Raw genomic sequence first — 27,479 nt, 5'->3', positions numbered from 1 at the left:
GGTTCAGTTATTTTTGTTGTTGTTGGGATTCTTTGGTTGGTTGTTGTATTTTCCTTTTCCTTTTCCTTTCCTTTCCCTTTTATATTTTTTCAGCCCTTTTCAAACCATGAGCCACTGCTCTGACACAGTCATGAAGCACAACTTCAGGCAGAAGAAACCACAAAAATGGGAGAAAAATTAATTTTTAAAAAATTGAGTACACTCTAAACTACTGGTTCAATTTTATTTTTACCTATGTTCTTGTCCCTAAGTCTTGATATTTTTTTTCTTCTAGACAGGTTCAGAATGAAAATCGAAAGTTCTTGATTGAATTTTTTCAAGGGCAAATTTTGGGTCAGGCAGAATATTTTGAGTTTGAAAAATGTTACCAATTTCCATTGGATTCATTTTAAATGGATCCACTAGAAATAGGGAGGAATTAAATACAGATAAAATTAGAAAGCAGCCTGGAAAGGCTTGAAATTTCACACTCTGCACAAGGAGATATTTTTATGTAAAAGATTATTTTGTGACCCTGAAAGGAAAAAAAAATTAATACCACTTTTTGTTTGCTGTTTCAGCCTTTTGGCTGCATTTCTGGCATTGGGAAAATGCACCAGACAATATTCATGGATCAAATCCCTCCTGGCTGTGCCAGTGTCTGGCTGATTCCTCTGGGTGATCTGGGACATTGATTTGGGATTTGGGGTGAGAATGTCTCTCCAAGCCCTCCCTCACCACCCCAGCCACGGTGTCAAGGCTATTTTGGATCCAAGATGAATCAATTCTTTTTTCCCAACTGCTCCATCCCCAGCAGGAGCTCTCCAGACATGCCAGATACTCATTTAAAGAACAGATTTTCTCAAGCCAGGGGAGTCCAAGAAAGGAATTTTCACTGCTTTTGGCAGGATTTTGGGTGGCTTTAGCTGAGGCTTGTTGGCTTTGGCTGCTGCAGGTTCTGAAGCATTTCTCTCTTATTTTATGACATTTTTTTTTGGCCATAAAACAACTGGAAGGTGCAAGCTGCAGCTCACCTTGGCAGGGCACAAAGTGCTGCCCCAAGGGAGGTGAATCCCACTTTGCCACCCTGAGGGGACACAGGGACTCTCATCCCATCACAGCTGCCCATCCCTGGTGGAGGAGCAGCTCCAACCCCCTTTCTGCTCCTTGCTGGGTTCTCAGGTTGGGAATTCCAATGAGCTGGAGGTGTCTGAGTTCCACCAGTTTGGATACTGGGATGGAGAAAGTGGCAGCACAGGGGGAAATGCAGGGGTGGGGTGGGGAGAGCCTCTTCCAGCTGTTTGCAGCAGAATGTGGGTTTTGCTCAGCCAGACTTCCAAAAGTGGGAATCCCCTTGGGAAATCTTCCCCTGAATCTTCTGTCCCTGGCTAAAATCGAGGGGGAAATCTCTGTGGGTGGCCTGTGTTCTGCAGCTGCAGCCTTTGGGAACTGGGAAACTGAGATGTGCCAGCCACAAAGTGCTTTTTGGTGGTGGCTTTGGTGAGGATAGAGCTCTCAGTTCCTGTGGGGAATTGTTCCTTGTTTGCCTGTTCTTCACTTCCATGCACCTTTCTCTCTGCATCCCTTGCCTCCCACTCCAGTGGGACTCTGAGATTCTGTGATTGCTGACTGTGGGCTCTCATTGATGTTTTTGGTAGCTTTTTGTGTGCTGAGGGCAGAATCAGAATTAAACCCTGTTTCATTTCCCATGAGTGAACAGAAAAAACCCGGTGGTTCTGCCAGCACTTGCCACTGTCACTGAAAGGGGAGGAAAGGCTGGACTTTGATTTCCCTGTCCCTGAGGCTGGGCAGGCACAGAATAACCTCTGGCCATGCTGGGAGGAGATGCAGGAGGTTTGTCCCAGACTTTAGGTGACAGGGACATTGTTACAGTGATCTCGTCCCTGCAGGATGCAGTAAATAGATAAACAAAGGGATTTCAGCTCCTCTGAGCAGATTTTACACCGGACCAGCACTTTGTGCCCTTTGTCTGCTCGTGCAAACACCAACAAGTGTCCCCCTGGAGGGGAATTGTCTCCTTGGCTGGCAGGAGCTGCCAGGGTTGGGGTCTGAGGGCATGGGAGTGTCCAGGGCCAGGCTGGGGTAGGGCAAGGTGTCCCTGTCCCTGGCAGGGGGTGATGAGATGGGATTTAAGATATTTAACTTTCCCAGCTCAAACCAGTCTGGGATTCTGAGGCAGCTCAACCCCACACATCTGGGAATTTGAGGTTGGAAGATGCTCTAAGCAGGGAGGTTACCCCAGAGATGGAAAACCTGGGCAAGTCTTCATCCCAGCCAGGGCTTGGTTTGGGGAGAACACAGGAGCAGCAGCCAGGGCTCCACTGACCCTGAGCTTGCCTGAGGCTCCAGCAGGTCCCTGCTCCACATTCCCTTCACCAGCAGGAAATGCCCTTGAGCAGAGGAGTTTCTGTGCAGATCTTCCCCAGGACAGTCCCACTGGAGATGGAATGGGATGGTGGGATGGGATAATGGGATGGGATAATGGGATGGGATAATGGGATAATGGGATGGGAGCCTCCCACCTGGCTCCTTTTGGGAGAGCTCTGCAGGGTTGCAGTGCAGTGCTGGCAAACCCCTCAGCTGGAAACACCAAAGTTCCACCCCAAACCTGCTCCTGGGCAGGAGCCATCCACCTGCAGAAGAATTTCAGCTCAGCACACAAAGAGCTCCTTCCTTTTGCATCCTGGGTGCTCTGGGGGCTCAGGGAGGGGCAGCTGAGGGTGGGGGGAGGATGCTGGTCCCCACTGACAGCCAGCCCTGCGTGTCCCCAGCGCCTGGTGAGGATGAACATGCCCATCTCTCCCGAGGATCTGACTGTGCACTTCACCTCCACGCTGATGGCCCTGATCCGAACAGCCCTGGAGATCAAACTGGCCTCAGGTGAGAGGGAGGGGCTGAGGGGGGCTGGCTCACCTGGAGCAGGCAGCAGAGCCACCAAGGGCAGCTCAGCTCCTTGGACTCCTCTGTCACCATGGTCCCACAGGGACTGGGAGAGCTGAAAGCTCCTCTAGGTGTGGATTTCTTTATGCTGCAGGTTTTCCTGTGTGTGGAACAAACCCCAAACAGCAGCAGCAAGAGAGCAGTGCCCTGTGTGGCCTCTGCCAGAGCTTTGTCAGCCTCCAGCCTGTGCCTGGCAGGATGGGAGAGCATCTGCTGCCATCTGAGCTCCAGAAAAACAGGAGAAAACTGGGGTTTTCTGAGAGCACATTGGCTCAAAGCCCAGCTCCTGCCCCCGGACAGGTCAGAGCAAGGGCTCAGACTGATCCCTGATGGGCCATTCACTGAAGAGTTTGATTTAATCCTTGTGGGTCCCATCCAGCTCAGAGTATTCAGTGAGGTCTGTGGGCTTGGTGTCCCAAAACCATGGGAATTCTGCCCCAGGTGGGAATCCTGTGTCCCCACTGCATTCCCATCCCTGAGGACAGAGGGCATCCCTGTGCCTTTGGGGTGGCAATGAAACCTGGGAACTTCACCTGTCCCAGCTGAGAACCCTGGGAGGAGAAGCCCAGGACATGTTCTCCTTGCTCTGAATCAGAAATGAGTTTCCACACCTCTGTCCTGAGCTCTCAATCCCTCTGTGCTGGCAGCAAGGCAGGAGCTCCACGTGCCCTGAAGCACATTCTGCCCCGAGATAAAATGGAATTACCGACTGGTTAATCAGGCGTTAACTCGCTCCCAATTAAACTTCACAATGTAATAAAATGCTGCAGCCTTTTCTCCGGGTCGTTACCCCATTTCATCAGCCCGGCTGGGGTCAGCCAGGCCTGCCCAGGGCACTCTCACACCTCATTTCAGAGTTAACAGGAGGTAGCAGCGCTCCCAGGAGCAGGGAGCAAGGCAGGGTTAGGCTGCTCTGCTTTCCTGAGCACTTCCAGGCCAGTGCAAACAGCTGAGTTCATCTCCTCCCTCCCGGGCTGGTTAAACTCGGATGCTTTGGGGAGGCATTGCTGGAAGAAGACAAAATTTTGAGGTGCCTGGGGCTCCCCAAAGGAGTGGGATCAAGACAAGGATCAGACACTCATTTATTTCTATGGAAGCTTTTAGCTAGCACCTTATATCAGGAATAACTCCTAGATAAAGATGCTGAGAGTTTAATTTTCAGCTTCTGGTTACCTGTCTGCCTTTTTCAACTGGAAAAGCTCCCCCCACCCTTTTGAAAGCTGGAAGGGAGCCAGGGAGGAGAGCTCAGCTGACAGCCTGGATTATTTTGTGGTTTAGCTCTGCTCTGGGGCGTGAGGTTCTGACCTGTTTTGTTGTTATGAGCTCCCTTTGAATAGGTTTCATGTGCTACATTTAATTGAGTCTTTAGTGGGTTTAACAGGCCCTTAATAAACCTGCCTAATGAGTTCCCGTGTGGGAGTTCAACCCGCGGTGTAACCGAGCACCCGGAGCCTCCTCCCCTCTGAAATCATCAGTGTCATTCAGATGAACTCTTTAATTGCCTGCTGCGTGGGGAATTCAGCTGGAGCTGGCCTGGGGCTCCCCCAGCCTTTAATCACTCTCCATGTGTGCGTTTAGGCCTGGCTTTGGGACAGGGTTTGGCTCTGCTCTGGTTCAGGGTGCAGCTGCTGGGGCAGAGCTCGTGTGTCATTGCCACGGATTTTGGGAGGAGCTGGTGGCAGAGCTGTGGGATCCATTGAGCATGGTACAGGGGGTTGGGTTAGAGGATCTTTAAGGTCTTTCCCAGCCCAAACCAATCTGTGATTGTGGCATTTTGTGATTCCTGTCTGGGTCCTTTGCATCCCACCTGGGAGGTGCTGCTGCCTCCATGGGCACTCCCCAAAGGAAGAGGCACCTGCAGTTATATGGAATAAACCTGAGCTCGAATTTAAGTCCCAGCTCACTGCTCAGGGTCCCCAGAGATGGTTCTGCTGAGTTCCTGCACTTTGGCACAGAGAATTCCTGGATCCCCTGGGAGGGAAGGGCTGTGCTGGCTCACAGGAATGGGAAGAGGGGGTGCAGGCATGGGGGTGCTGCCAGGACAGGTTTCATTGCTCCAGGGCAGGTTTCAGTGCTCCAGGGCAGGTTTCAGTGCTCCAGGGCAGGTTTCAGTGCTCCAGGGCAGGTTTCAGTGCTCCAGGGCAGGTTTCAGTGCTCCAGGGCAGGTTTCAGTGCTCCAGGACAAGTTTCAGTGCTCCAGGGCAGGTTTCAGTGCTCCAGGGCAGGTTTCATTGCTCCAGGGCAGGGTTTCATTGCTCCAGGGCAGGTTTCATTGCTCCAGGGCAGGTTTCAGTGCTCCAGGACAGGTTTCATTGCTCCAGGGCAGGGTTTCATTGCTCCAGGGCAGGTTTCATTGCTCCAGGGCAGGTTTCATTGCTCCAGGGCAGGTTTCAGTGCTCCAGGGCAGGTTTCATTGCTCCAGGACAGGTTTCATTGCTCCAGGGCAGGTGTCACTGCTCCAGGACAGGTGTCACTGCTCCAGGACAGGTGTCACTGCTCCAGGGCAGGTTTCATTGCTCCAGGGCAGGTTTCAGTGCTCCAGGACAGGTTTCAGTGCTCCAGGACAGGTGTCACTGCTCCAGGACAGGTGTCACTGCTCCAGGGCAGGTTTCATTGCTCCAGGACAAGTTTCAGTGCTCCAGGGCAGGTTTCAGTGCTCCAGGACAGGTGTCACTGCTCCAGGACAGGTGTCACTGCTCCAGGGCAGGTTTCATTGCTCCAGGGCAGGTTTCATTGCTCCAGGGCAGGTTTCATTGCTCCAGGGCAGGTTTCATTGCTCCAGGGCAGGTTTCAGTGCTCCAGGGCAGGTGTCACTGCTCCAGGGCAGGATTTCAGTGCTCCAGGGCAGGGTTTCATTGCTCCAGGGCAGGGTTTAACCACTCCAGGACAGGTTTCACTGCTCTCCTCCCCTCCCTGCTGCAGGAGGTGTGAAGCAGCACCAGTGTGATGCTGAGCTGAGGAAGGAGATCTCTCTGGTCTGGCCCAACCTGTCCCAGAAGACTCTGGATTTGCTGGTGCCTCCTCACAAACGTAAGTTCTTCAAGCACTGGGTCCATCCCAGACACCCAGGAACCCCACAGGAGGTTTCTCCCTCCTCCTCTGCCCTATCCAACCCCAGATGAGGTTTTCCCTCCTTTCCTGCTCTGTCCTGTCAGGAAAATTAATCCACCAACACCAGAGGTTTATGTCCAAAAAGGAGATAGAGGAATTCTTTTTGCTTTATTCAATAAAGGGAGAGGCCATGGGGCATTCCCCTGGGGTCTCTCAGATTTTTGGAGGATGCAGCCTCCTTTTATCCCAATTTCCCTCTCTCTTTCCCCATTGCTGAGGTACTTGAGAGGCCCAGACTTCCCAAGCACCTGATACCTGAGATTCCCCTCTAATGTCCAACCCTCCCTTTTAATTTTTAATTCTTACAGAATTCATAGTTTTCCCCATTGCTTCTTCCATCTTCCAATATCAAATTTCATTTCTCAGCAAACCTACAATTTGTAAAGGCAAATCTCTTTTTCCATTCCTCAATCAGTGGAATCCATCCCATTGTTTCTTTTATCTCTCAGTGCTGGTTTTATCTCCCAGCAGACTCACAGCTTGTTTGTAAAGACAAATCTGACATTCCTCTTGTCCCAAACCCCATCTGGGTCACCTGGAGGATGCAGCAAAGACACAAAACTTGCTGAGGACTTAGAGACTCACATGTGAGATTTTTGGGGGTTAAAGGTTTTTGTGTCACTGGGTGATATCCTGGGCAAAAACACAGAGAAAATGGGAAATTTGCTGTTATCTTGATTAGCTCTGGATTCTTGATTAATGATAAGCAGAGTAGAGTAATAAAGGCATTGTTAATTAAGAAAAAGACATTGTTAATTAAGAAAAATGTTAATTAAGAAAAAGGAGGCAGCTGAGGAGGTGCAAATCAGTGGGTCTTGACTGCTGGAGTTTTCCTTTCCCTCCTCTCCTGATTCCTACATTTCTGCTGCTCCAGTTCTGGGCAGGGAAGGGCTGTCCTGTGGCTCTGGGGGTGAAAAAAACCACCTGGAGAAATGAAATATTCCTTAAATACATATTAGCCCATTCCAGCCCGTTTACTGGAATTCAGTGAAGCAGGAGCAAGGCTGTGGGTCTGGGATGAATTTAGGAATTCTCTCAGCAATGCTGACAATGCCACTGAATTTTCCTGCCTGGTTTTTCCTACACAATCCCCGTGTTTGCCACAGAGAGCTCCAAACCAAGGCAAGGCAGCAACAGGCAAAGAGTTGAAGATTCTTTTGTAACCTTTCTTTGTTTTTTTTTTTTTCTTTCTTTGTCTGTTTTGCCTCATTATTCTCATGTTGCTCCCTGTTTTCCACACCCATTTGCTGTTATTTCTTATTTCTGTCTTCTCCTCACCCTTGGAATGTCTCTGCTTTTTCCCATTTTTCCCTTTTTTTTCCTGTGTTTTCCCCATGCTCTGGCAGCTGATGAGATGACTGTGGGGAAGGTCTATGCAGCCCTGATGATATTTGACTTCTACAAGCAGAATAAGAACAGCAGGGAGCAAGTCCAGCCCCCTGGGGGCCTGTGCCAGGTACAAAAGGGGTTTTTCCATCCTCCCTCTTGGGCAGCAAGAATCACCAGCAGGATTCATCCAGAGGGTCTGGCTGCTCATCCAGGCAGAGTTTGAAAATGCTGGCTCAAAAATGGAAATCTCTCCTGAAAGTCTCTCTCAAAAATATTTTTAAAAAATCATTGTAGTTGCCTTTTCTGGTAAAGAAAGATCTTTTCCAAAAAAATGACTACTGATGTTTGAAAGTCTAAATCCTGTGTTTAAAAATGTCCTGGGGAACACCAAAAGATTTCCTTGGGAGACCAAAGAACTATTGAAAGCTGCTGATAGTTTGGCTATCAGGCTCAAGCTATTTTTGAAAATAGGAATTATTCAAAGTAGTTTTGGCTCTAATTTGAAAGATTTTTACAAATTCTAGAAAATAATTTCACACAACTGGCATTAAAAGCCCAGTTCTTTCCAGCAGAACAAACACCTGTTGTTTTTGGGGTGAGCATCCAGCACGGGTTGAGATCTGTCCCACGTGTGCATGGCTACAACAGATCCATCCAGAGCCCCTGGAATTGCTCAGCCCCTCTGGCCACATCCATGGGGGAATTCCCTCATCCAGAGGGAAGGGATGGCAGCAGGAATTGGGGGAATATTCAGAGGGAAGGGATTGCAGCAGGAATTGGGGGAACATTCAGAGGGAAGGGATTGCAGCAGGATTTGGGGGAACATTCAGAAGGAAGGAATTGCAGCAGAATTTAGAGGAATATTCAGAGGGAAGGGATTGCAGCAGGAGTTGGGGGAACATTCAGAGGGAAGGGATTGCAGCAGGAATTGGGGAACATTCAGAAGGAAGGAATTGCAGCAGGATTTGGGGGAACATTCAGAGGGAAAGGGATTGCAGCAGGATTTGGGGGAACATTCAGAGGGAAGGGATTGCAGCAGGAATTGGGGAACATTCAGAAGGAAGGAATTGCAGCAGGATTTGGGGGAACATTCAGAAGGAAGGAATTGCAGCAGGATTTGGGGGAACATTCAGAGGGAAAGGGATTGCAGCAGGAATTGGGAGAACATTCAGAGGGAAGGGATTGGAGTAGGAATTGGGGAACATCCAGAGGGAAGGGATTGCAGCAGGACTGGTACCAGGTGTCCCTCAGAGTGTCTCCCAGCTGTGCCCAGGCTGGCAAAACGAACTTTTCACGTCTTTGGCAAAGCCCTGCAGCCCATGGCAGCTCTGACAACCTTCCCTGTCCCTGGCAGCCCGGGCCAGTGTCCCTGTTCCACCCGCTGAAGGCCACCCTGGAGCAGAGCCAGCCCTCGAGCTTCAGCAACGCCAAGGCTTTCCTGCGCCAGAAGAGCTCGGCCTCCCTCAACAACGGGGGAGCCCTGTGAGTACCCCTGCCCCCAGAGCCCTGCTGGGCTCACCCACCCCTCAGCCACCCCTCAGCCACCCCTCACTGCTGCTCATGAGGCTCTGGTGGCACCAAGGCCAGCAGCCCCTTGTCACCGCGCTGGGACAGTCCCCGCTGGCGGCTCTGCTGCTGTGAATCAATGAGCAGTTTGTCATCGTTTCCTTCTGTCTTCACTCAGAGTCAGGGCTGAAAATATGAAGGAGATGAATTTTCTTGTGTTCGGGCTTGGTTGTTTGTTAAATCTTATCTAAAGTGCAGAGAGTTCTGTAACATTTCTTGCACCAGCTAAAAGTGAGCAGAATGGAGGTGAACCTAGCTAGTTACAAGGTCTTTTATGGCTAAACAGTCCCATAGAGAATTAACACCTTTATTATTTATACTTCTGACCCAATAACCAAAATCCTATGACCCTCAGTGCAGCACTAATTGTTCAACCAGAAACTACTGCCTGAAACCATGAAGAAGGAAGAAGACAGAAACACCCAAAATCTTCTATCTTGTCCCATACCTATTGTTATATTACAAAAACCTCAAATTCAAAACCCTTCACCATGTGAAATCACACACTTCTATTTTAACTACACACCTGTGATTCCAAATCCATCACTCAAATTTGGAACCCTTCTACAAGGCCTCAGGTCAAAAGCAGTGTTTTCCTGGGGGTCTGGAAAGCACAGAAAGCTCAGAAATCCCAGTTTTCTGAGATCCAACAGGCTCCCACTGCAGTTATCCCTGTGCTGGTGGTTTTGGGATCTCAGTGTTTCCTTTGTGAATCCTCACTGGGGAGCTTCCCAGGGTGGGTTTGCTCAGAGGAATTTGGGACTGTTGAAAAACAGCCAAGGAAACCCCACTGAGCATCCCAGCAATGAGTTTTTGGGAGGCCAAAGATCTTTGGGTATAAATTCATCCCTGGAGCTTGTGGCACTGGGTAACAGCAAGCGCTTGCCACAATAAAATTTGTCTTTTTGGGAAAATTATCCCTTCATGGAGAGCCTTCCAAGCAGTCCTAGTGACAGTGATCCCTAATCAATTCTCCATTTCTTGCTCTCCAGGTGATTTTCCCTCTGGATCATAAACACTGTGGATTTTTAGTGAGACAGCTGAGGTTTAAACATCCCAAATAATCCTGATGGGGAAACCAACACCAGACTCAACAGCTGGTGAAGGGACTTCAGCATGGTTGAGGTGTTTGACCAGTTTTCACACAAAATCGCCCTGAACTCCCAAATTCTTCATTGCCCATCAGGAATTAAGTGGCAGAAGTAATTTTCCTTAATTACTAAAAAAAAAAAAAAAAAAAAAACATGGTTGGTTTGATTTCCTTATTCTCATGGGATCTTCAAGCTCTACAAGTGAAAATCCCTTAGAGCTTCACCAGCCACTGTCCCCATCCCACAACTGATTTTTCACATGTGAAACCCCAAAGAATGCTCCAGTCTGAATGAATCTTTTTCCCCTCTTTTCCTTTGGCCAGGCCTCCCCCAGAGGGAGGGATCAAAGAGTCCAGTTCTTGGGGGACCCAGCGCACCCAGGACGTGTTTTATGAAACCAGGAGCCCAGCCTTTGAGAGAGGCCACTCCGAGGAGATCCCCATTGAGAGGGTGAGCAGAGGGGCCAGGGTGGGAACAGGGAGGTGCAGAGTTTAGAGCAGTGGGAGAACTCCAGAAATTTCAGAAAATGGTTAGAAAAAGCAGGTGAAGACAGGGCGAGGTGTAGGAGATGTTAGCGGTGTGGTAGAACTCCAGAAATTTAAGAAAATGTTTAAAAAAAGGAGGTGAAGACAAGGTGAGATGCAGGAGATTTTAGAACTGTGGTAGAATTGAAGAAATTTTAGGAAATACTTAGAAAAAAACAGGTGAAGACAGGGTGAGGTGCAGAAGATTTTAGAGTAGTGGGAGAACTCCAGAAATTTAAGAAAACGCTTTAAAAAAGCAGGTGAAGATGGTGTGAGATTCAGGAGATTTTAGAACTGTGGTAGAATTGAAGAAATTTTAGGAAATACTTTAATAAAAAGGTGAAGATGGAATGAGATGCAGAAGATTTTAGAGCAGTGGGAGAACTCCAGAAATTTAAGAAAATGTTTAAAAAAGAAGGTGAAGGTGGTTTGAGATGCAGGAGATTTTAGAACTATGGTAGAATTGAAGAAATTTTAGGAAATACTTTAATAAAAAGGTGAAGACAGAGTGAGGTGCAGGAGATTTTAGAGCCGTGGTGGAATTTCAGAAGTTTTAGAAAGTGTTTATAAAAACCAGGTTAAGATGGGGGATGTGCATTAGCAGGAAATCTGTCCTTGAGACAAGCATTGTTCTGCCTCGTGTTTGCTTGAGCATTGTGGACAAACCCCAAACCTGGCAGCTCCCACAGCCTGGTCTGGCTTTTCCTGGAATTCTGTCTCGCTGCCTCAAACTTTCTCTTCCCATTTTCCATTGTCCCAGCTCAGATGAGGGGTTTCTGGTCAGAATGACCTGAGGTGTTTCCCAGGTGGAAGAGCTCATCCCATGCCTGTGGGGTGTCTGTGCTGGGGACAGGGTGACCTGGGCACTCCTCAGCTCTTGAGTTGCTCTTTCTCACACCAGCATCTCTTCCCAGTCAAATCAAGCTGCGAGAAGCTGCTGGTGGCTTCCAAGCTGATGCTGCTGTTGTTGCTACTGAAACCATTCCGTGTTTTGATCAGGTGGTGGAAATGAAGGAGATGAGCCCCACAGTTGCCAACGGAGAGCCCCAGCCAGGCCTGGAGAGCCAGGGCCGGGCAGCCTCCATGCCTCGCCTGGCTGCTGAAACCCAGGTGAGATTTGGGGCTCTGGTGGGAGACAGAGCAGGCCAAGGCCTCAGCACCTTCTCTCCGCTTGTCATGGCTTGGAAGTGGCTTGGGAATGTATGTTTTTAAAGATGTGGAGACTGGAATCCAGGCCTTGTGCTGGGATGGCTGGGATTCCCTGCAAGGGATGGCCAGGATTCCCCCCAGGGTGTGGCAGTGATTCCCTGCAGGGTGTGGCAGTGATTCCCTGCAGGGTGTGGCAGTGATTCCCTGCAGGGTGTGGCAGTGATTCCCTGCAGGGTGTGGCAGTGATTCCCCGCAGGGTGTGGCAGTGATTCCCCCCAGGGTGTGGCAGTGATTCCCTGCAGGGTGTGGCAGTGATTCCCCCCAAGGTGTGGCAGTGATTCCCTGCAGGGTGTGGCAGTGATTCCCCCCAGGGTGTGGCAGTGATTCCCTGCAGGGTGTGGCAGTGATTCCCCCCAAGGTGTGGCAGTGATTCCCTGCAGGGTGTGGCAGTGATTCCCTGCAGGGTGTGGCAGTGATTCCCCTCAAGGTGTGGCAGTGATTCCCTGCAGGGTGTGGCAGTGATTCCCCCCAAGGTGTGGCAGTGATTCCCTGCAGGGTGTGGCAGTGATTCCCCGCAGGGTGTGGCAGTGATTCCCCGCAGGGTGTGGCAGTGATTCCCCGCAGGGTGTGGCAGTGATTCCCCTCAAGGTGTGGCAGTGATTCCCCCCAAGGTGTGGCAGTGATTCCCCGCAGGGTGTGGCAGTGATTCCCTGCAGGGTGTGGCAGTGATTCCCTGCAGGGTGTGGCAGTGATTCCCCGCAGGGTGTGGCAGTGATTCCCCCCAAGGTGTGGCAGTGATTCCCCCCAAGGTTCTGGCAGTGATTCCCCCCAGGGTGTGGCAGTGATTCCCCCCAGGGTGTGGCAGTGATTCCCCGCAGGGGGTGGCAGTGATTCCCCGCAGGGTGTGGCAGTGATTCCCCGCAGGGTGTGGCAGTGATTCCCCCCAAGGTGTGGCAGTGATTCCCCCCAGGGTGTGGCAGTGATTCCCCCCAGGGTGTGGCAGTGATTCCCCCCAGGGTGTGGCAGTGATTCCCCCCAGGGTGTGGCCAGCATTCCCTGCAGGAGTGGCAGCCATCCTGTGCAGTCACAGCCCTGTCCCCCCTTTCACTCCTCCCTACTTGCAGCAAAGGCAGCCCAGGATGATCCCCCTGGCTGGGCCACCCAGGGGTGTCTGGGTCACTATTTGGGGACAAGGCCATTTGCAGGCAGTGTTCCTGGAAGGCACATTTCTCGGGGGTTGTGTGTTTCTCTCCACCAGCCAAGCCACGTTCCTGTGCCCTGTCCTTACCAACAGCTGGAGATGTGCTGTGACACTCAGGGACTCCCAGGGAGCTCTGCCTGGGAGCTGCTCTGGGACACTGAGCTGTGTTTTCCTCTGCTGTGACCTTGGCCAGTAATTTGGTGTTGAGGATTTCCCTTGTTGATTTAACTTATTTTTTAAAGAAATCTCTTCACTGGAGTTGACTTTCTCAGCAGCTTGTGGGCACTGCTTAGTGTGTAGGATGTCACAGATCATTTCTGGCCATTTCACACGTTCACTGCTGTTTGTCCCCAACGCTGCCCAGTCACCATCCTGCCTCCTGTGTCACATCTCACCGCTGGTGTCCTGCCCCATTCCCAGGGCCTGATTCACACAGCCAGGAGGGAGCAGCCTGCCCTTGGGCTCTGTTTCTGTGGCTCTCTGTGGGGAGCAGAATGTGAAGATCTGCTGCACCCTGAAGTGAAGCCCTGTGTCGTGCACACACAGCAGCAGCTCCAACAGGTGGAATTGTTGTGCCAGCGTGCTGGAGCTGCCCCTGGCCAGCCAGAGCACTTCCCACATGGCTCCAGAAGCTGCAGCCTCTGTGGGAGCCCTGGGATTCTCAGAAATCAGGAGCACTCCTCACCATAATAAAAACAACAGCCCACAAAGCAAAGCCTTTCCCTTCCCAGAAATTGTCCTTTATCCTGGTGGCCCCTGTCCTTTATCCTGGTGGCCCCTGTCCTTTATCCTGGTGGCCCCTGTCCTTTATCCTGGCAGCCTCTGTCCTTCCCTGGCAGTGCAGCTGGCAGAGCCTTCCCTTGGGAAGCTCCTCTCTCTCTCCCAGTCAGGTGTTTGCAGGAGTGTCCCTGACAGAAGCCTGGCTTGTGTCCCCAGGTGTCACTGCCCCTCGTGCTGTGCATCAGGCCCAGGATCTCAGATCTAACCTCACTTAATAATACAATGTTCAGTGGTTGTAGCTTGGGTGAATAACTGATGTCCTTTCTGTGTGTGTCTCCCCTCCACATCCCCACCCTCCCTCTCACTGCTGCTCTGCCCCTCCCCAAACTTTGAGTTCGTTCTAACTCTTATTTGCAACGCTTTCTGTTCCTGGACATCTCCCTTTCTGTTTGCCTCTCTCTTTTTATGTTCCACTTATTTAAAAAAACAACCCTGCTCCTGTGTTTCCACCCTCCCTCTCTGCTGCCCTGCCCTCATCCCCTCCCTCCCTGGTCGTCATCATGTCTGCTGCACATCTGATGTCTGACACTGGCTGTACTGTGGGGCTGCTTCAATAATGTCCCTCACCTTGCAGAGGAGCAAAGCACGGTCACCTGGGAGTTACCTGGCAGTATGTAGTTTGCACTAAATCGTATCCTATTCAACTCATCTTAGCAATTAATGAACCTTCCTTCCTTTAACCCTTGACTTTTCTCCCCTCTCATCTGGAGTCCTGCCGGCACAGCCTCTCTCTGTTCCCACTTTTCCCTCGATCCATGGTTGCACGCTGCTCGCTCTGGTAGCAGGGGTGGGGTGGGTGGTTTTTTGGGGTTTTTTTTATTTGTTTATTTTCATGCCTCGTTGCTCAGGAATTTAGGCAGCCGGGTTGGTAATGAAGGAGCAATTAGGAGCTCTCTGCAGGGGTGCATGCAGTCTCCCGAGGCTTTTTGGGAGCCTGTGCCTCCCATAACAAGAGCCTGGCCAGGATTTATGGAAAAGGGATTGATTGCTTTGCCACTGATTCATGTCAGTGGGACTTCTGTCCTTGGAATAAGTGGGGAAGCAGAACCAAAAAGAAATGTTCCTTTCTTGTCAATCCATGTGTTTGTTTTTTGTTTGGTTGTTTGGCTTCTGTTTGTGTTTCTGTTTGTTTGTTTGTTTTCTGGGATTTTTCTGTTGCTTTTTTCCTGGCAGCCCCTGTATGGATTTTGAAAATCTGGATGTGTTTTTAGTTGGAAATACTTTCCCTTCCCATACTTTTGCCCATCAGGCTGTCCAGTTTACAGCCTCCCTGCCTTCCCCTAGCTGCAGACTCAGCACTAAGCTAGGACAGATATGAAGCTCCTGAGTATAATTTCTTGCCCATAGAAATGAGGTGACACAACAGCAGCACAACGTGTCCTGCTGATGGAATTTGGGCCACACTACAGGCTGTGCTGGGCTCCCTCATCCCAGCCTTCAGCACCAGGATCCCAGCTGCCCTTCATTGGGAAGCACTAAAATATGGGTAACTTCCCAGATTGTGCCTTTACACCCAGGATAATCTGCCCTCAAGGGGAGGGAGAGTGGTTTTTCCACTCAAAATTATCAGCAGAGCTGTGAAACAATTGGCTTTGCTTTGGGTAAATATCACAGGGAAGCAGGTATCTGGATTTCAGAATAGGCAAACAAAAGAGAACAGTCAGGAAAAATAATACAGAGTCTTAGGAAAGGTTACAGTGAGCAGAGTAAATGTTCCCTGAGAGCTGTTGTTGGAGGCACTTATTGGATTGGGAATTTGAACAAGTGTGAGGCTGAGGGAGTGGAGAACATCCTGAATTTCACTGGTGAGCTGGAGTGCCCTGCTCTGAGATCTCTCCTGTGGCACATGGCTCGGATGCAGTGACAGACCCAGGGAAGCATCCAGAGGATGGATGAGGTGCTGTCTCCACACAGAGCCAAGCAGAGGCCAGCAGAGAAGGAGATGTGGGAATTGTCCCTGTTTTCTGAGCTTCGTCCCTGGGCAGAGGGAGGGCAGAGGCTGTGAGAGGAGCTGTCCTGCAGGACACTTGTCTGGGGTTCTGCAGAGCCCTTGTAAGGTTTTGTACCTAAAGGGAAGGAGCAGGGTCTGGAGCTGCCACTGGCACAGGGAGGGGGTGCAGCAATGCTGTTACAGCTCTCAGTGCCCGGGTGTTTGGACACAAATGTTTTAGAAACAGCAGTAGCAAACCCAGGTATTCCTTTCTGGAGTTGTCCTGGTGGGGCTGCAGGATGTACACACTATGCTTGACCCAAGCAAAGGATTCAGAGAGCGAGGCTGGGGCAAGAGAGGTTTAAATGTTTGATGGGAGCTGTGTTCACTGCAGGGAGATAGAAGGCATTTCCTGGTTCCTTGGCCTGTACCTCGCCCTGATTCCTGATTTTTCTCCCTCTCCATGAGGTGCTGTGCTACCTGCTTTCCCCTTTGGAGCTGCTTTGGGATGCAGCTGGAGAATTCCCCGTGTGAGGCTTGGCTGCTGCTCTGCCCTGTCCCTGCTGAGCCCCCTGGCTGTGCCGTGCAGTGCCGCCTGTGCCTCTGCTCCCCTGCTCCCATGGACTGGCACTCAGAGATCCCATTCACTCCCCAGATTCCACACTCAACCCTCCTGCCCGTTCTGGTTGTCTCCATCTCTGTCCTCGCCCTCCTCGCTGTCCCTTCCTCTCCCCGCGTGGGCGCCAGGCAGGCGGGCAGGGCACAGCCCACCCTCACCCTGTCCTCCCTCCCTGTCCCTGCAGCCCATCCCCGACACCAGCCCCATGAAGCGCTCGGTGTCCACGCTGGCCCCGCAGCGCCCTCACGCCATGCACCTCTACGAGTACTCCCTGGAGAGGATGCCCCCGGAGCAGGGCCACCACCACCACCACCACCGCTGCCACCGGCGCAAGGACAAGAAGCAGAAGTCCTTGGATAGGGCCGCCCATCACTTGCCTGATGGACAAGCTGGTGAGTGCTCTGAGGGTCAGGGAGGGGATGCACTGTCGCTGCCTTTATGCCTGAGATCCCTCTCAGCAGGACGCTTGGTGGTTTAGAGTCCGTGTTCTTCCCAGCCCCAGCGCTGAAGAAAATGCAGAAGCTGCTTTTCAGGGTTTTCCAAGGTTGTTTATTGTCTCTTATCTAAGGAGTTCTTTCTCTGAGGTACAGAGATCTGTCTAGCACGCTGGTCAAGGCACACCCTGCAGGTCTTATCTTTTATGCTATAAATTACATAATTAATGTTTACAATTACTCTCCAATACGTGACCTTTACATTGCCCTGTCCAGTTCCCCCTCACACCAATCCAAAAGCGCCATCCTGGCTCAGAAAATGGATGACAAGAAGAAGAAAAGTCATATCACTCCCAAAATCCTCCATCTTAGCTTTAAACCCTCTAATATAAACATCTCTAAAAATTCACTTTTCTACCTTCTGACAATCTAATTTATACTCTGCTTATTTTTTGTGACTTGTAATTCTTCCGGCAATGACGGTAATTTTTCCAAGGGGCTTAAATCCAGTCCACAGGGGTCCTGGGTACTGTGCCAAAGCCTTTGAGACCCCTGCCAGGGGGGTCTAGAGGCATCCAGGGGAACACCCTGGACCCCACAATGCACATCCCTGTCCCCCTCCTTTCAGGTGGGGTGCATGGAAGGACCTCCCCACCCCACACACACGCTGGTGACCCCTCCCCAACGTTCTCCTTGCAGTAGCCCAGTCTGGAGAGTCTTCTTCCAAGGACAAGAAGCAGGAGCGTGGCCGCTCCCAGGAGAGGAAGCAGCACTCCTCCTCCTCCTCGGAAAAGCAGCGCTTCTACTCCTGCGACCGCTACGGCAGCCGGGACCGTGCCCAGCCCAAATCTGCTGAGCAGAGCAGGCCCACCTCCCCCAACGGGGGCCCAGAGCACGGCCCACACAGACAGGTGAGGGGAGCCAGGGTGGGGACACAGCCCTGAGCTCTGCCAGCCCCTTCTGCAGCTTCCCTGTGTTTTGTTCCACTTAGAGGAGGTGGGAAGGGGGAAGGAAGGTCAGGCAGTTGCAGATAAAGCCATGGAGGTCCTGCTTGGGGCCTCACAACAAGGCTGGAGAAATTCTTCAAGTCCAAGCTGTGCCCAGTCCCACCTTGTCACCACCCAGAGCACTCAGTGCCACATCCAGCCCTTCCTGGGACACCTCCAGGGATGGGCACTCCAAACCTCCCTGGGCAGTTCCAGTCCCTGACCACCCTTTCCATGGAGGAATTCCTGCTGATGTCCACCCTGACACAACTGGGGGCATGTCCTCCAGAGGTGATCTCAGGTCTAAGGAGACACCTCAGGATGTGACATCTGGCGTCCCTGGGTGGGCGTCTGGACTTCTGGACTCCCACATTTCCTCTTGTCCAATTTCCTCTCACATGGGAGCAGAGCTTGACAATCACCTGGCTCCATTCTTCTGTCAGGGAGTTGTAGAAACCAAAAGGGTCCTCCCTGGGCCTCCTTCTCTCCAGGCTAAAATTTAGTTCTCCTTTCTTTGGTAACTGTGAGGAGCTCAGGCCCTTGGGAGAAGCTGGGCAGCTTCCCCTGGATGCTGGAGTGTTGCTGATCACTGGTAGAGCCAGGCAGGGCAGAGCAGAACAAGCAGTGACTGAGCCTGACCAGCCTGATGGGGTGATCAGAAGGAAAAAATGCTCTTTAAACAAAGGTCTGGTCTCAAAATGTTAGGTTGGGAAAGGCTGAGGGATTGTTCAATGCATTCATGTCCTGCCTTGGGAGAATGTAAACAGAAATGGGAAGACAGGGGCCCTTTCCTCTCACTCGTGGCATTTGTGTAAGTTACTGCAGCTTAGTTCACTCTCACAAGGTGTTATTAGTAACCCAGGAAGCTGCAGACCTTTCTACCACTCCAAAATCAAATGTGTAATATTAAGAAAAGAATGTGAATTCATTTCTGTTAAAGGGACTTGTTAAAGCCTGTCCAAAAAGCTTTTGGTTATGTTCCCAGAAATTGGCTATTGAATCCAAAGGTATTTCATTCCCAACAGTCACCCAGATCCTCCTTCCATGCAGAATCCTTAATAATAACAACCACCCATAATCCAGTTTTGGCAACAGAAATAGATTCATGGAATCCTAAAATGGTTTGATTTGGAGGGGACCTTAAAGCTCATTCCCTTCCAAGCCCCTGCTGTGGGCAGGGACACCTCCCACAAACCCAGCACGCACAACTGCGGGGTGAAGTTCTGCACAGACTCACCCCGAAGCTAAACTGTAAAAAAACAACAATAATTTATAAAAAACCCCCCCAAAATTCAGGTTTTTTTGCTGCTCCCAGGCCAGGTAAGGCGCATGTTGAGCCCTGTGTGCTGTGGGTGCCTCCCCTGGGCAGTGTCCCCTCTGTTGGAGCCGTGTCCCAGTTTGCGTCCTACCGATGCTCTGCCCCTCTCTGTTCCTACTGCTCCCAGACTTGAACTCTCCACTCTCCACATCTCGTGTTAAATTATCTCTCGAGAGCCTCCCCACCCCGACTGTGCTTGTCTAAACTCTCTCTTTTTTTTTTTTTTTTTTTGCTTTTTTTTCCTCTTGTGACTCGTCTATGCCTTCTGTTGCTTCTCCTTCTGTTTGATACCTGCCTGCTTTTGTGTTTGTCCGGCGTTTCCCTTTTTTTATTTTTCGATTTGCTCTGTTCCAATTTTGATGTAGGGCAGTGGTTCAGTTAATGGGAGCCCCTTGCTGTCGACATCTGGTGCTAGTACCCCCTGCCGGGGTCGGAGGCAGCTCCCACAGACTCCACTGACCCCACGCCCCAGCATCACTTACAAGACCGCTAACTCCTCGCCCGTGCACTTCACCACTTTCCAAACCCCCACGTTCTCCCCGGGCCGCCTGAGCCGCGGGCTGTCGGAGCACAACGCGCTGCTGCGGGGGGAGCCGCCGCCGCCGCCGCCCGCCGTGGCCCGCACCGGCTCCGACCCCTACCTGGGCCACCGCGACGCCGCCGCCGCCGGCCCGCCGCGTGCCGCGCACGAGGACGCGCTCACCTTCGAGGAGGCCGTGGCCACCAACTCGGGCCGCTCCTCGAGGACTTCCTACGTCTCCTCGCTGACCTCGCAGCCGCACCAAACCCGCCGCGTGCCCAACGGGTACCACTACACGCTGGGGCTCAGCGCCGGCGCCCGCGGGCGCGGTTACTACCACGAAGCCGATGAGGACGACTGGTGCTAGCGGCTCGGCGGAACCCTGCGAGGTGTGCGTGATTAATAAGGATGAGTTTTATCATCTGGAGGGCTGGGAGCTCCCACGGGGGCCCAGGGCCAGAGGTGGCCGGCGGGGCAGCCCCGAGAACTGCTCAGCGCCCGGGGCCGGAGATGCCCCTGCAGCCTCTCTCTCTCCTCTGTTGTTCTTTAGGTTTTTTCTTTTTGATTTGGTTTTTTTTTTTTTTTTTGCACTAGACAGATGGAGGAAGAAGGCTCCCTCCTTCTGGGGAAGGCAGCGGGAGGAGCACATCCCTCTCTGCCCCCTCCCCACTGCCTTGCCTAGTCCCGAGACACGCACCAGGCGCCAACCCGGCCGCGAGGAGCCGGGAGAAGAGCGATCCTCACCTTCCACGGTGGAAAAGCAGAACTGTGGGTCCTTCTCGAGATTGGCGCAGTTTTGTTGGGCTATTTCTTAGTTAATTTCCCATCATAATTCCCCGCTGGCAGGGCGGGGTCGCAGAGGGACTCGCGCCAACAACGCTCGCCCCCCGCGTTTTGCCTCGCTGAGCGCCCAGAAGGAAGTGATGCACCCAAGAAACTGGGAGAGGAGAAACACAGCCCAGAACAAAGGACAGTCCTTTGGGACTTGATGTTCAGCCACTGCAATCCTTTAGGGCAGAGCTGGTGCCACCCCCCCGAGCTGACCCTGCTGTGACACCGCTGCCCTGGGGTCTCTAATGTCACTCACCACATCGGGTCCTTCACACAGACACACGGTAAAGCCACAAGAGAGCTCCTTTGTAAGGACTGTTTCCTTGCTGCTGAGACTTTTCAATCCATCCCTCTCTCCTGTTGACTGCAACACGCCCTCACTGTTTTGTCTTGTTTACAATATAAGCTTGATTTAGCAAAAAATAACTTAAAAAAAAAAAAAAAGTCCACAAAAAAAAAAAAACCAACCCAAACAAAAAGAGGAAAAAAAAAAACAAGCGTAGGGGTGAGAAGAAGAAATGTTATTGGTTTTATATCAAGCTATTAGATAGAACTTTAACTTTTCATTGTGTGCATTTTTGTAAATTGTACAGTAAAAAAAAAACCAAAAAAAAAAAAAAAAAAAAACCAGAAAAAAATTTCCTCTTTCTGTAGAAAATTAGTCCAACTGTCATTCCAGGTCCCACCGTTTCTACCGAATGCTCCAGTTGTTCACTACTAAGTGCCTAACCTTTGAAATCTTTCACAGTGACGATGCAACCTCTTGCTTCGAGGCATCAGAGCTTGGGCGAGCGTGGGGAGGGCAGAGGGGCTGGGGCCGGAGCCTCGGGGGGCCCTGGGGTCACCACGGCCCCAGCACTGCACCCCAGGCTGGGAGCTTCCAGTGGGGAAGGCAAAATGTGCTTTGGGGTTCGTTTGGGTTTTGTTGGCCTTTCTTTTTTTTTTCATTTTATTTTTTTTTTTTTTTTTTTTTCTTTTTAGAATATATAAATATATATATAGATATACTTTTATGGGTGGGAGGGGAGTGATTGCAGCAAACAAAGCCGGCCTTGTCTCATTGCCCAGTGGAGGAAATGCAGGTGGGAAAGGGCAGCACCTGCAGGGATGCTCCTGCAGGGGAAGCAGCATCTCCCACAGGCCAGCTGAGAGAGCTCTGGCCATGCATCACTGGTGTGGAGGGCAGTTGGAGTGAGTTGTTTTTATTGCCTGATAATAGAAAGTTTAAAAAAAAAAAAAAATGATGATGATAATAATAATAATAATCCAAACCTCTAACTCTGATTCTCAGGGATGAGATTTCTGCGTTCTTGCAACGACTCTTGTGTTGGCTGGTTTCTTTCTTTTGTGCCCGTGTGGATTCCTGCACTGTGAGCCTGGGAAAGGGGCCAAAGCACTGTGCTGGTGGGAGGGGGCTGGGGGCAAAGCTTGGCCAGGCCCTCGTGCCCAGGGCTCTGCTGAGCCCTTGTAGGGCTGGTTCGGGGCACAGGGCAGCCAGAGGACGTGGAGAGGTTAAAAGGTGAAAGGAGAAAGGGTGGGAGGTGCTGAGCACATCCCTAAAAACACCACCAGGAAAGAGGATAGGGTTGGAGAGGTGAATTTTTTCAGAGGATCTGCCAAGCCCCAGAGCTGTGGAACTTCTCCAGGCGCGGCGGTCGCGTGGGGTGGGTGGAAATCCCGCTGGCCCTGGTGACCTGTTCTGTCCCTGGGCTGCTTGGAGGGGATCAGATGCCACCAAAACGCTCAGGAGGTGCTCTCAGCAAAGTCTGGCAGCCTCAGGCAGGAGCAGTCTGCTCTAGGGTGGTTCTTCACATCTCCTGTAGCTCTTCCCGTGAGGAAACTCAACCCGGTTTTGTTCCCTCCGGTGTTTTGTTTTAATTTCGTTCTGTTCAGTAGCAATCTCTGGCCGATCTCATCCCTGGATTCTGCTAAAGGATAATCCTGTCTGTATCTCTGTCTCTGTACTCGTGTGCACTCGGAATTTTGGCAGTGTGGTAGCCAGGGGTCACGGCTGGCATTCCTGGCATTCCCAAAGGAGGGCTATGCAACCAGATGACACGTCCGGACACACCCCGCCCCACCCCACGCAAAGACCTTCATCCATCTCCAGCTTCAGCTGCTGGATTTTCCTGTTTCAGGCTTCAGCACGATTGTGACCAAATGTTTTATACATTTTCCTGAAATGAAGGCACAAACACTTTATTTGAATTTTTCCAAGGGAACGTTCCTATTTTACTCCAGGAAGTCGAGGGGAAGGGACAACACCATCTCTCTGCCCGTGCATGCAAACACTGAACCCACACTGGAAAGCAACAGAGATGCCTTTCTGTACGGAATAATTCTCTTTTCTCCCATTTTTCCATCCCCAACCCCCCCAGCCCTGCACTAACACAGCCTTGGGTCATCTAAGTTATTAGACAGAAGAATCTCAAGTTGTCCAAATCCTCCACCCGCCTCGTAGGGGTCGATGACAGTGACAGACAAGCCTGACCACAATTATCCATAACCCTTTCCTGACGTTTTTTTACAGCCTTTCTGCTGTCTCTCCATCTTTCCAAGAATCCTCATAGTGAGTTGCCAAACTTGAATTGCACCGATCAGTTTTCTGCATCCAGAACCAGTCTCGTAGTGGCTGTACTTTGAATAAGTAATGTTTGCATGTAATATATATACATATATACATATCTATAAAAAGTATGTGCATGGAAAATGTTTATCTTCGTACTTTTTTGATACAATGTATTCATCAGTTGTTAATTTTTAATTATATTTGATATAAATTTGGGGGTTTGTTGCAAAACTTTATATTTAAAAAAACAGTGTGAAAAACGATCAAAGTTCCAACCATGCAACACAAGCGGAACTTTACCCAAAAAAAAAAAAGGGGGGGAAAAATTTGAGAAAAAAAAAAAAGGTTCTGTGATTGCCTAGTTTGCTGCCTGAGTAATATTTATCAGCCAAACTTTGAATTCTGCAGTTGTTTCTACAATTCCATTTTGTATGAAGCAAAGTCCTTGAATTAAAATAAAAACTTAGCAAAAAAAAAAACCAAAAAAAAACCAACGTGAGCAATTCCCAGACGGTGTGTGCGGTGTGCCTGTGACTGGGAGACGCCGAGGGCCGGCCCCAAGGGCCTGCCCACCTCCAGGAGGGACAAACTGCATCCCAGACTGGGACTTTGCCAGCAATTGGCTGCATCTGTGGGGTTTTTTTTTCATCCACAGATGCTCGGTTTGAGTAGGGAGCTGTTTGGAAATTTGTGGTGTGGATCCAGCACGGAGATGGCAGTTCCTGGAGTCCAACAGGCAGCAGAACTGTAAAGGTGAGGGTTAAACCCTCCAGCAGTGATTGATTCCTGACAGCTTTTTAGCAGAGGGATGTTCCTCCTGTAAAACGCTGGCACAGGGTGCCCAGAGGAGCTGTGGATGCCCCATCCCTGGGAACATTCAGGATCAGGTTGGATGTGGCTCTGAACAAGCTGAAGCTGTCCCTGCTCATCCCAGAAGGGTTGGGCTGGAGGACCTTTAAGGGGTCCAACCCTAAATCCAACCCAGATTATTTTGCGTGCTGGGTGTGAGGCTTCCTGTGGCTCTGACCCTGAGCCCTAACCCCACTCCCTGCAGGTGTTCCTGCCTGGAATCTGCAGTGTGAGGGGTGGGTTGGTGTCACAGTCTGTCGTGTCCAGGCCCTGCTGCAGCACCTGGAGAAAACAGAATTAGTCACAATCTACTTGTGGGATTAATTGGAAGTTGGTACTTCCAAGACTTGCACTGAGCAGAAAAATCCAAGGGCTGTCAGGATAGAAGGAAAGAATTTCTCATTTCTCTGGATAACTGGAGAATTCCCCTCATTCCTTCCCAGGGGCAGAAATCCACTGTGTTCCTCCTTCATCGGGGTCTTCTGGTGTCACACAACACCAAGGACTCCCCAAAAATTCCTGGATGCTGTAGAGCACTTTTTAGAGCACAGGGTCTTGACTCTTGTTGCATCTTTTCTGTGATGAGTCCCACCTGAGATTTGCTGTGGAATGAAAGGAAAAGATCCTCAACTCTCTGATCTCCAGGTCAGGCTGGAGCTTGGGAAGGAGATGTTTTGCTTGAGGTCACACAGTTCGTGGTTAGAGTTTGGGGCAGGAGAACTTTCCTTGGCTTGCAGTGTGGTCTGTGTGGGGTTTGGGGTTCTTGGCACTGAAGAGCAGGATTTTTATTAAGTTTTTGAAATATCCAAATAAACATGAAATGGAGATTTCTGAGCAGGGTACAGGGGAAGGTTTGAAGTAGAGGATTTGGGAATCAGTGTGGATCAGTGTCCACCTCAACCACCGAGGGGACCCTGCAGGATTTGCTTCACCACAACCCCCTGTGGGGCTGGAATCTGCCTGGGGAGAGCTGGGCAACCTCTCCCCTTCACACCTGGATCACAGAGACCTCCAAACCCACTTTACAACCCCATAAGGGTTTTAAAATCCTAAAAGCCTTCTGGTGATTCTCTGCCCTTTTAAAGTTTTTTTTTTTCTTTTCTTTCTCGTTATTCCAGTTGTGTTCTTTGGGTCCAAGGCAGCAAGAACCCATCAGCTTCTCCAGAGCTGAGGGAGCTGGAACAGGCAGGACACCTGATCCCACACTCAAAGCTTCTCCCACATCCGAGATGCTGGAGCTGGAACTTCTGGGTTTGAGTTCAGCTGAATCCCAAAAATGGCTTTATTTTTGTTCCTCATCCCATTCCTGGTGGAAGGTTTTGTTTTCGGGGTGTTTGCACAAGGTTTCTTCCCCCCAGGGGCACATCTTTCTAGCAGAGACCACAATTTCCATTCCCTTTATTCCCTGTGGATAAAACCTAGATCAGCTTTTCCTAGGCCAGCACCCCACACTCAGTTGTGCCATTAGGGGGTAGCATTTTCAGGCTTTTTCTACTTTCTAGGGAAAGAGAAAAAAAGAAAAAAAAACTCTGATTCAAAAGGCTTGAGAGTCATTCCCTGGAATTTTGTTTTAGGATGCAGAAAACTCAGGGTAAGAAGCTGAGCACACCATAGTTCAAGGTGCTCAGGTAATTTGGCTTTTTTTATTCCCTGGAGAATGAAAAGCTGGGATCATCCTCTGATTCCTCATTGCAGCCACATTTCAGACAACACCCACAGACTCCTACATCTCCTCCAAGGTGACAGATTACTCATCCCAGTGTATTCATCCCTCTTTATCAGGCCTAAGCAGATCTCCTGATATTTTCCAGGCTGTGAAAACACCGTTTTCAGGAAGTGCCTGATCGTGATAACAAACCTCAGCTCAATGCTGTCACTCAGCACATTCCAAAATATTTTGCAGATGAGGTGAATTTTGCATTTTTATGGGATTAAAAAAAATAGTCACTAGAGACCCTTCAAAGGGACTAAACTGCCCAGGGTCACCCAGCAAGTGAGGACAAGGTTAAGGGTGCTCTGCTTCTTCCTTCATGGTGTGTGCAGGATCTTTTTTAGATCCACAGGTTTTCAGTAGGATCCCAGTGAGGAGGGGTCACTGGAAATTTGGCATCTCCCTAGGAGGGAATTCACTTGGGGAGAATTTAAAGGGAAGAGAAGAAGTGCTGGAAGCTGGGGACTGAGGGATGGCAGTGACTGATGCACTGGGGGCTCTGATAAGGATGTGGAGGTATTTGAGGTGAAGTCTTGGGGTGGTGAATCAGCAGGAGAACGAGATCTGAGCAAACCAACCCTGAGAGAAGGGATGGAAATGCAGAACGGAGCCCCTCCACCCAAGGAGGAAGGCAGGAACAAGCTGATGGAGCAGAGCTGTTAATTTGAAGCAAACAGTATCAGTAACCAGAGTTTATTCATTTTAGCTCACCTCCACTTTCTGTCGTTGTTCTGAAACAGAATATCCCAGTTTGTCTGTGTCTGTTTTTTTTTATTTCTCGTGTTCTGGGAGCCTTTTTTCTGCCCAGCACGGCACAAAGAGAGGAGGAGGAGGAAGCGTGGTCCTTGTCCAGCTACTCCTGCACCAAAGACTGGCACACTGCAAACACAAATTGTCTCCCCGAGGGCTGAGGTGGGGCGTGGATGTGGTTGTGTCACTGGATACAGCAGATGAGAGGGTGGCTGAAAACAGGATGCTGAGCTGAGAGACAGGACTGTGGCACGGAAATCCTGGGAATTTGACAATTCCTCCCTGTGGATTGGAGAGTGCTTGAAAGATGTGGTTCTGCAGGTGATCCACCTAAAAAAGATGTGGTTCTGCAGGTGATCCACCTAAAGCAGACCTGGTGGGATGTGCAAGGAGCAGAGGGCAGAGTCCCTGGGTGCCCCAGCAGGGATGGGCTGCAGGACATGCCAAGGGAAGGGACACGTGCTGCTGGGACAGACGGTCACATCCAAGGGAATCCATCAGTGAGAGTCCGAAAGGAAAGGCAAATCCGTGTCACGTGTTCTTGACAAATAAAGTCCTCCACCTGGCAAAGCAAAGGCTCCTGGAGTGTCTCTGACCTTCATTTCCTTGGCAAGCCGAGCCGGTGGCAGGGGAGCGCCTGGGAAGGGGCAGAGAGGTGGGCACAGCACGTTTTGCACCGAGCTTGGCTCGTGTCTCAGTCGGGATTTCAGGTGAGGATTCCAGAATCTCTTTTCCCAATGCCGTGGTGTGGCATTCACCAGCCAAATGACAGCTGGGTGTCACCCCTGGGCATCTCCTGCTCCCTGGCAGGGATGTCCCGCTGGAGTTTGGCTGCCTGTCTCTTGCTGAAGGTTCCCAAGTATTTTGTCTCTGTGTGATTGCTGCAGGGAAAGTGTTATCATGGATTGGGAATAAGCCAACCCTCCCCAGGGCATCTGTGAGCACCCAGAGCTTTGTCACACACAGCTGCAGGGTCTGTGCCACTGGTGACACTGGTGACACTGAGCGGGCAGGGTCTGCTATGGGGCGGCACTCCGGTCTGGAGTGGGGACTGGGGTACTCACTTTTGGGGTGATTCTGCAAATCCCTCCCACTGGGATGGTGGCGTGGCTGGGGAGGACCTGCCTGGGTCAGATTAACCCGCTGTGATCTCAGGAGGGGCTGGACTGACCCAGACCCTGAGGAAGCCGGGGTGAAACCAGTCCGGCCCATTGGAGAGCTGCGGTGCCTCGCTCACCCCAAAACGCCGGGGCAGGGGCTGCTCTGCCCTC

At 50.9% G+C, this 27,479-nt stretch overlaps 1 protein-coding gene across 1 annotated transcript in view; it reads left to right on the top strand.

The window, feature by feature from the left end:
* LOC130260249 (voltage-dependent N-type calcium channel subunit alpha-1B-like) overlaps positions 1-20,956 on the top strand; it is a 155,476-nt gene extending 134,520 nt beyond the window's left edge. The window contains exons 37-45 of the mRNA XM_056505472.1: positions 2,772-2,880; positions 5,863-5,970; positions 7,398-7,507; positions 8,735-8,862; positions 10,361-10,487; positions 11,561-11,671; positions 16,425-16,632; positions 17,374-17,585; positions 19,344-20,956. Of these exons, the coding sequence (XP_056361447.1) occupies positions 2,772-2,880; positions 5,863-5,970; positions 7,398-7,507; positions 8,735-8,862; positions 10,361-10,487; positions 11,561-11,671; positions 16,425-16,632; positions 17,374-17,585; positions 19,344-19,865 (1,635 nt within the window). The 3' untranslated portion in view covers positions 19,866-20,956. The remainder of the gene's footprint in view (positions 1-2,771; positions 2,881-5,862; positions 5,971-7,397; positions 7,508-8,734; positions 8,863-10,360; positions 10,488-11,560; positions 11,672-16,424; positions 16,633-17,373; positions 17,586-19,343) is intronic.
* The last annotated feature ends 6,523 nt before the right edge of the window (positions 20,957-27,479 follow it).

The sequence above is a fragment of the Oenanthe melanoleuca genome, chromosome 17 (assembly GCF_029582105.1).
Source record: "Oenanthe melanoleuca isolate GR-GAL-2019-014 chromosome 17, OMel1.0, whole genome shotgun sequence".
NCBI classification, from domain to species: domain Eukaryota; kingdom Metazoa; phylum Chordata; class Aves; order Passeriformes; family Muscicapidae; genus Oenanthe; species Oenanthe melanoleuca.
The sequence above is the reverse complement of the archived record's forward strand: the minus strand, read 5'-3'. Positions and strand labels throughout refer to the sequence as shown.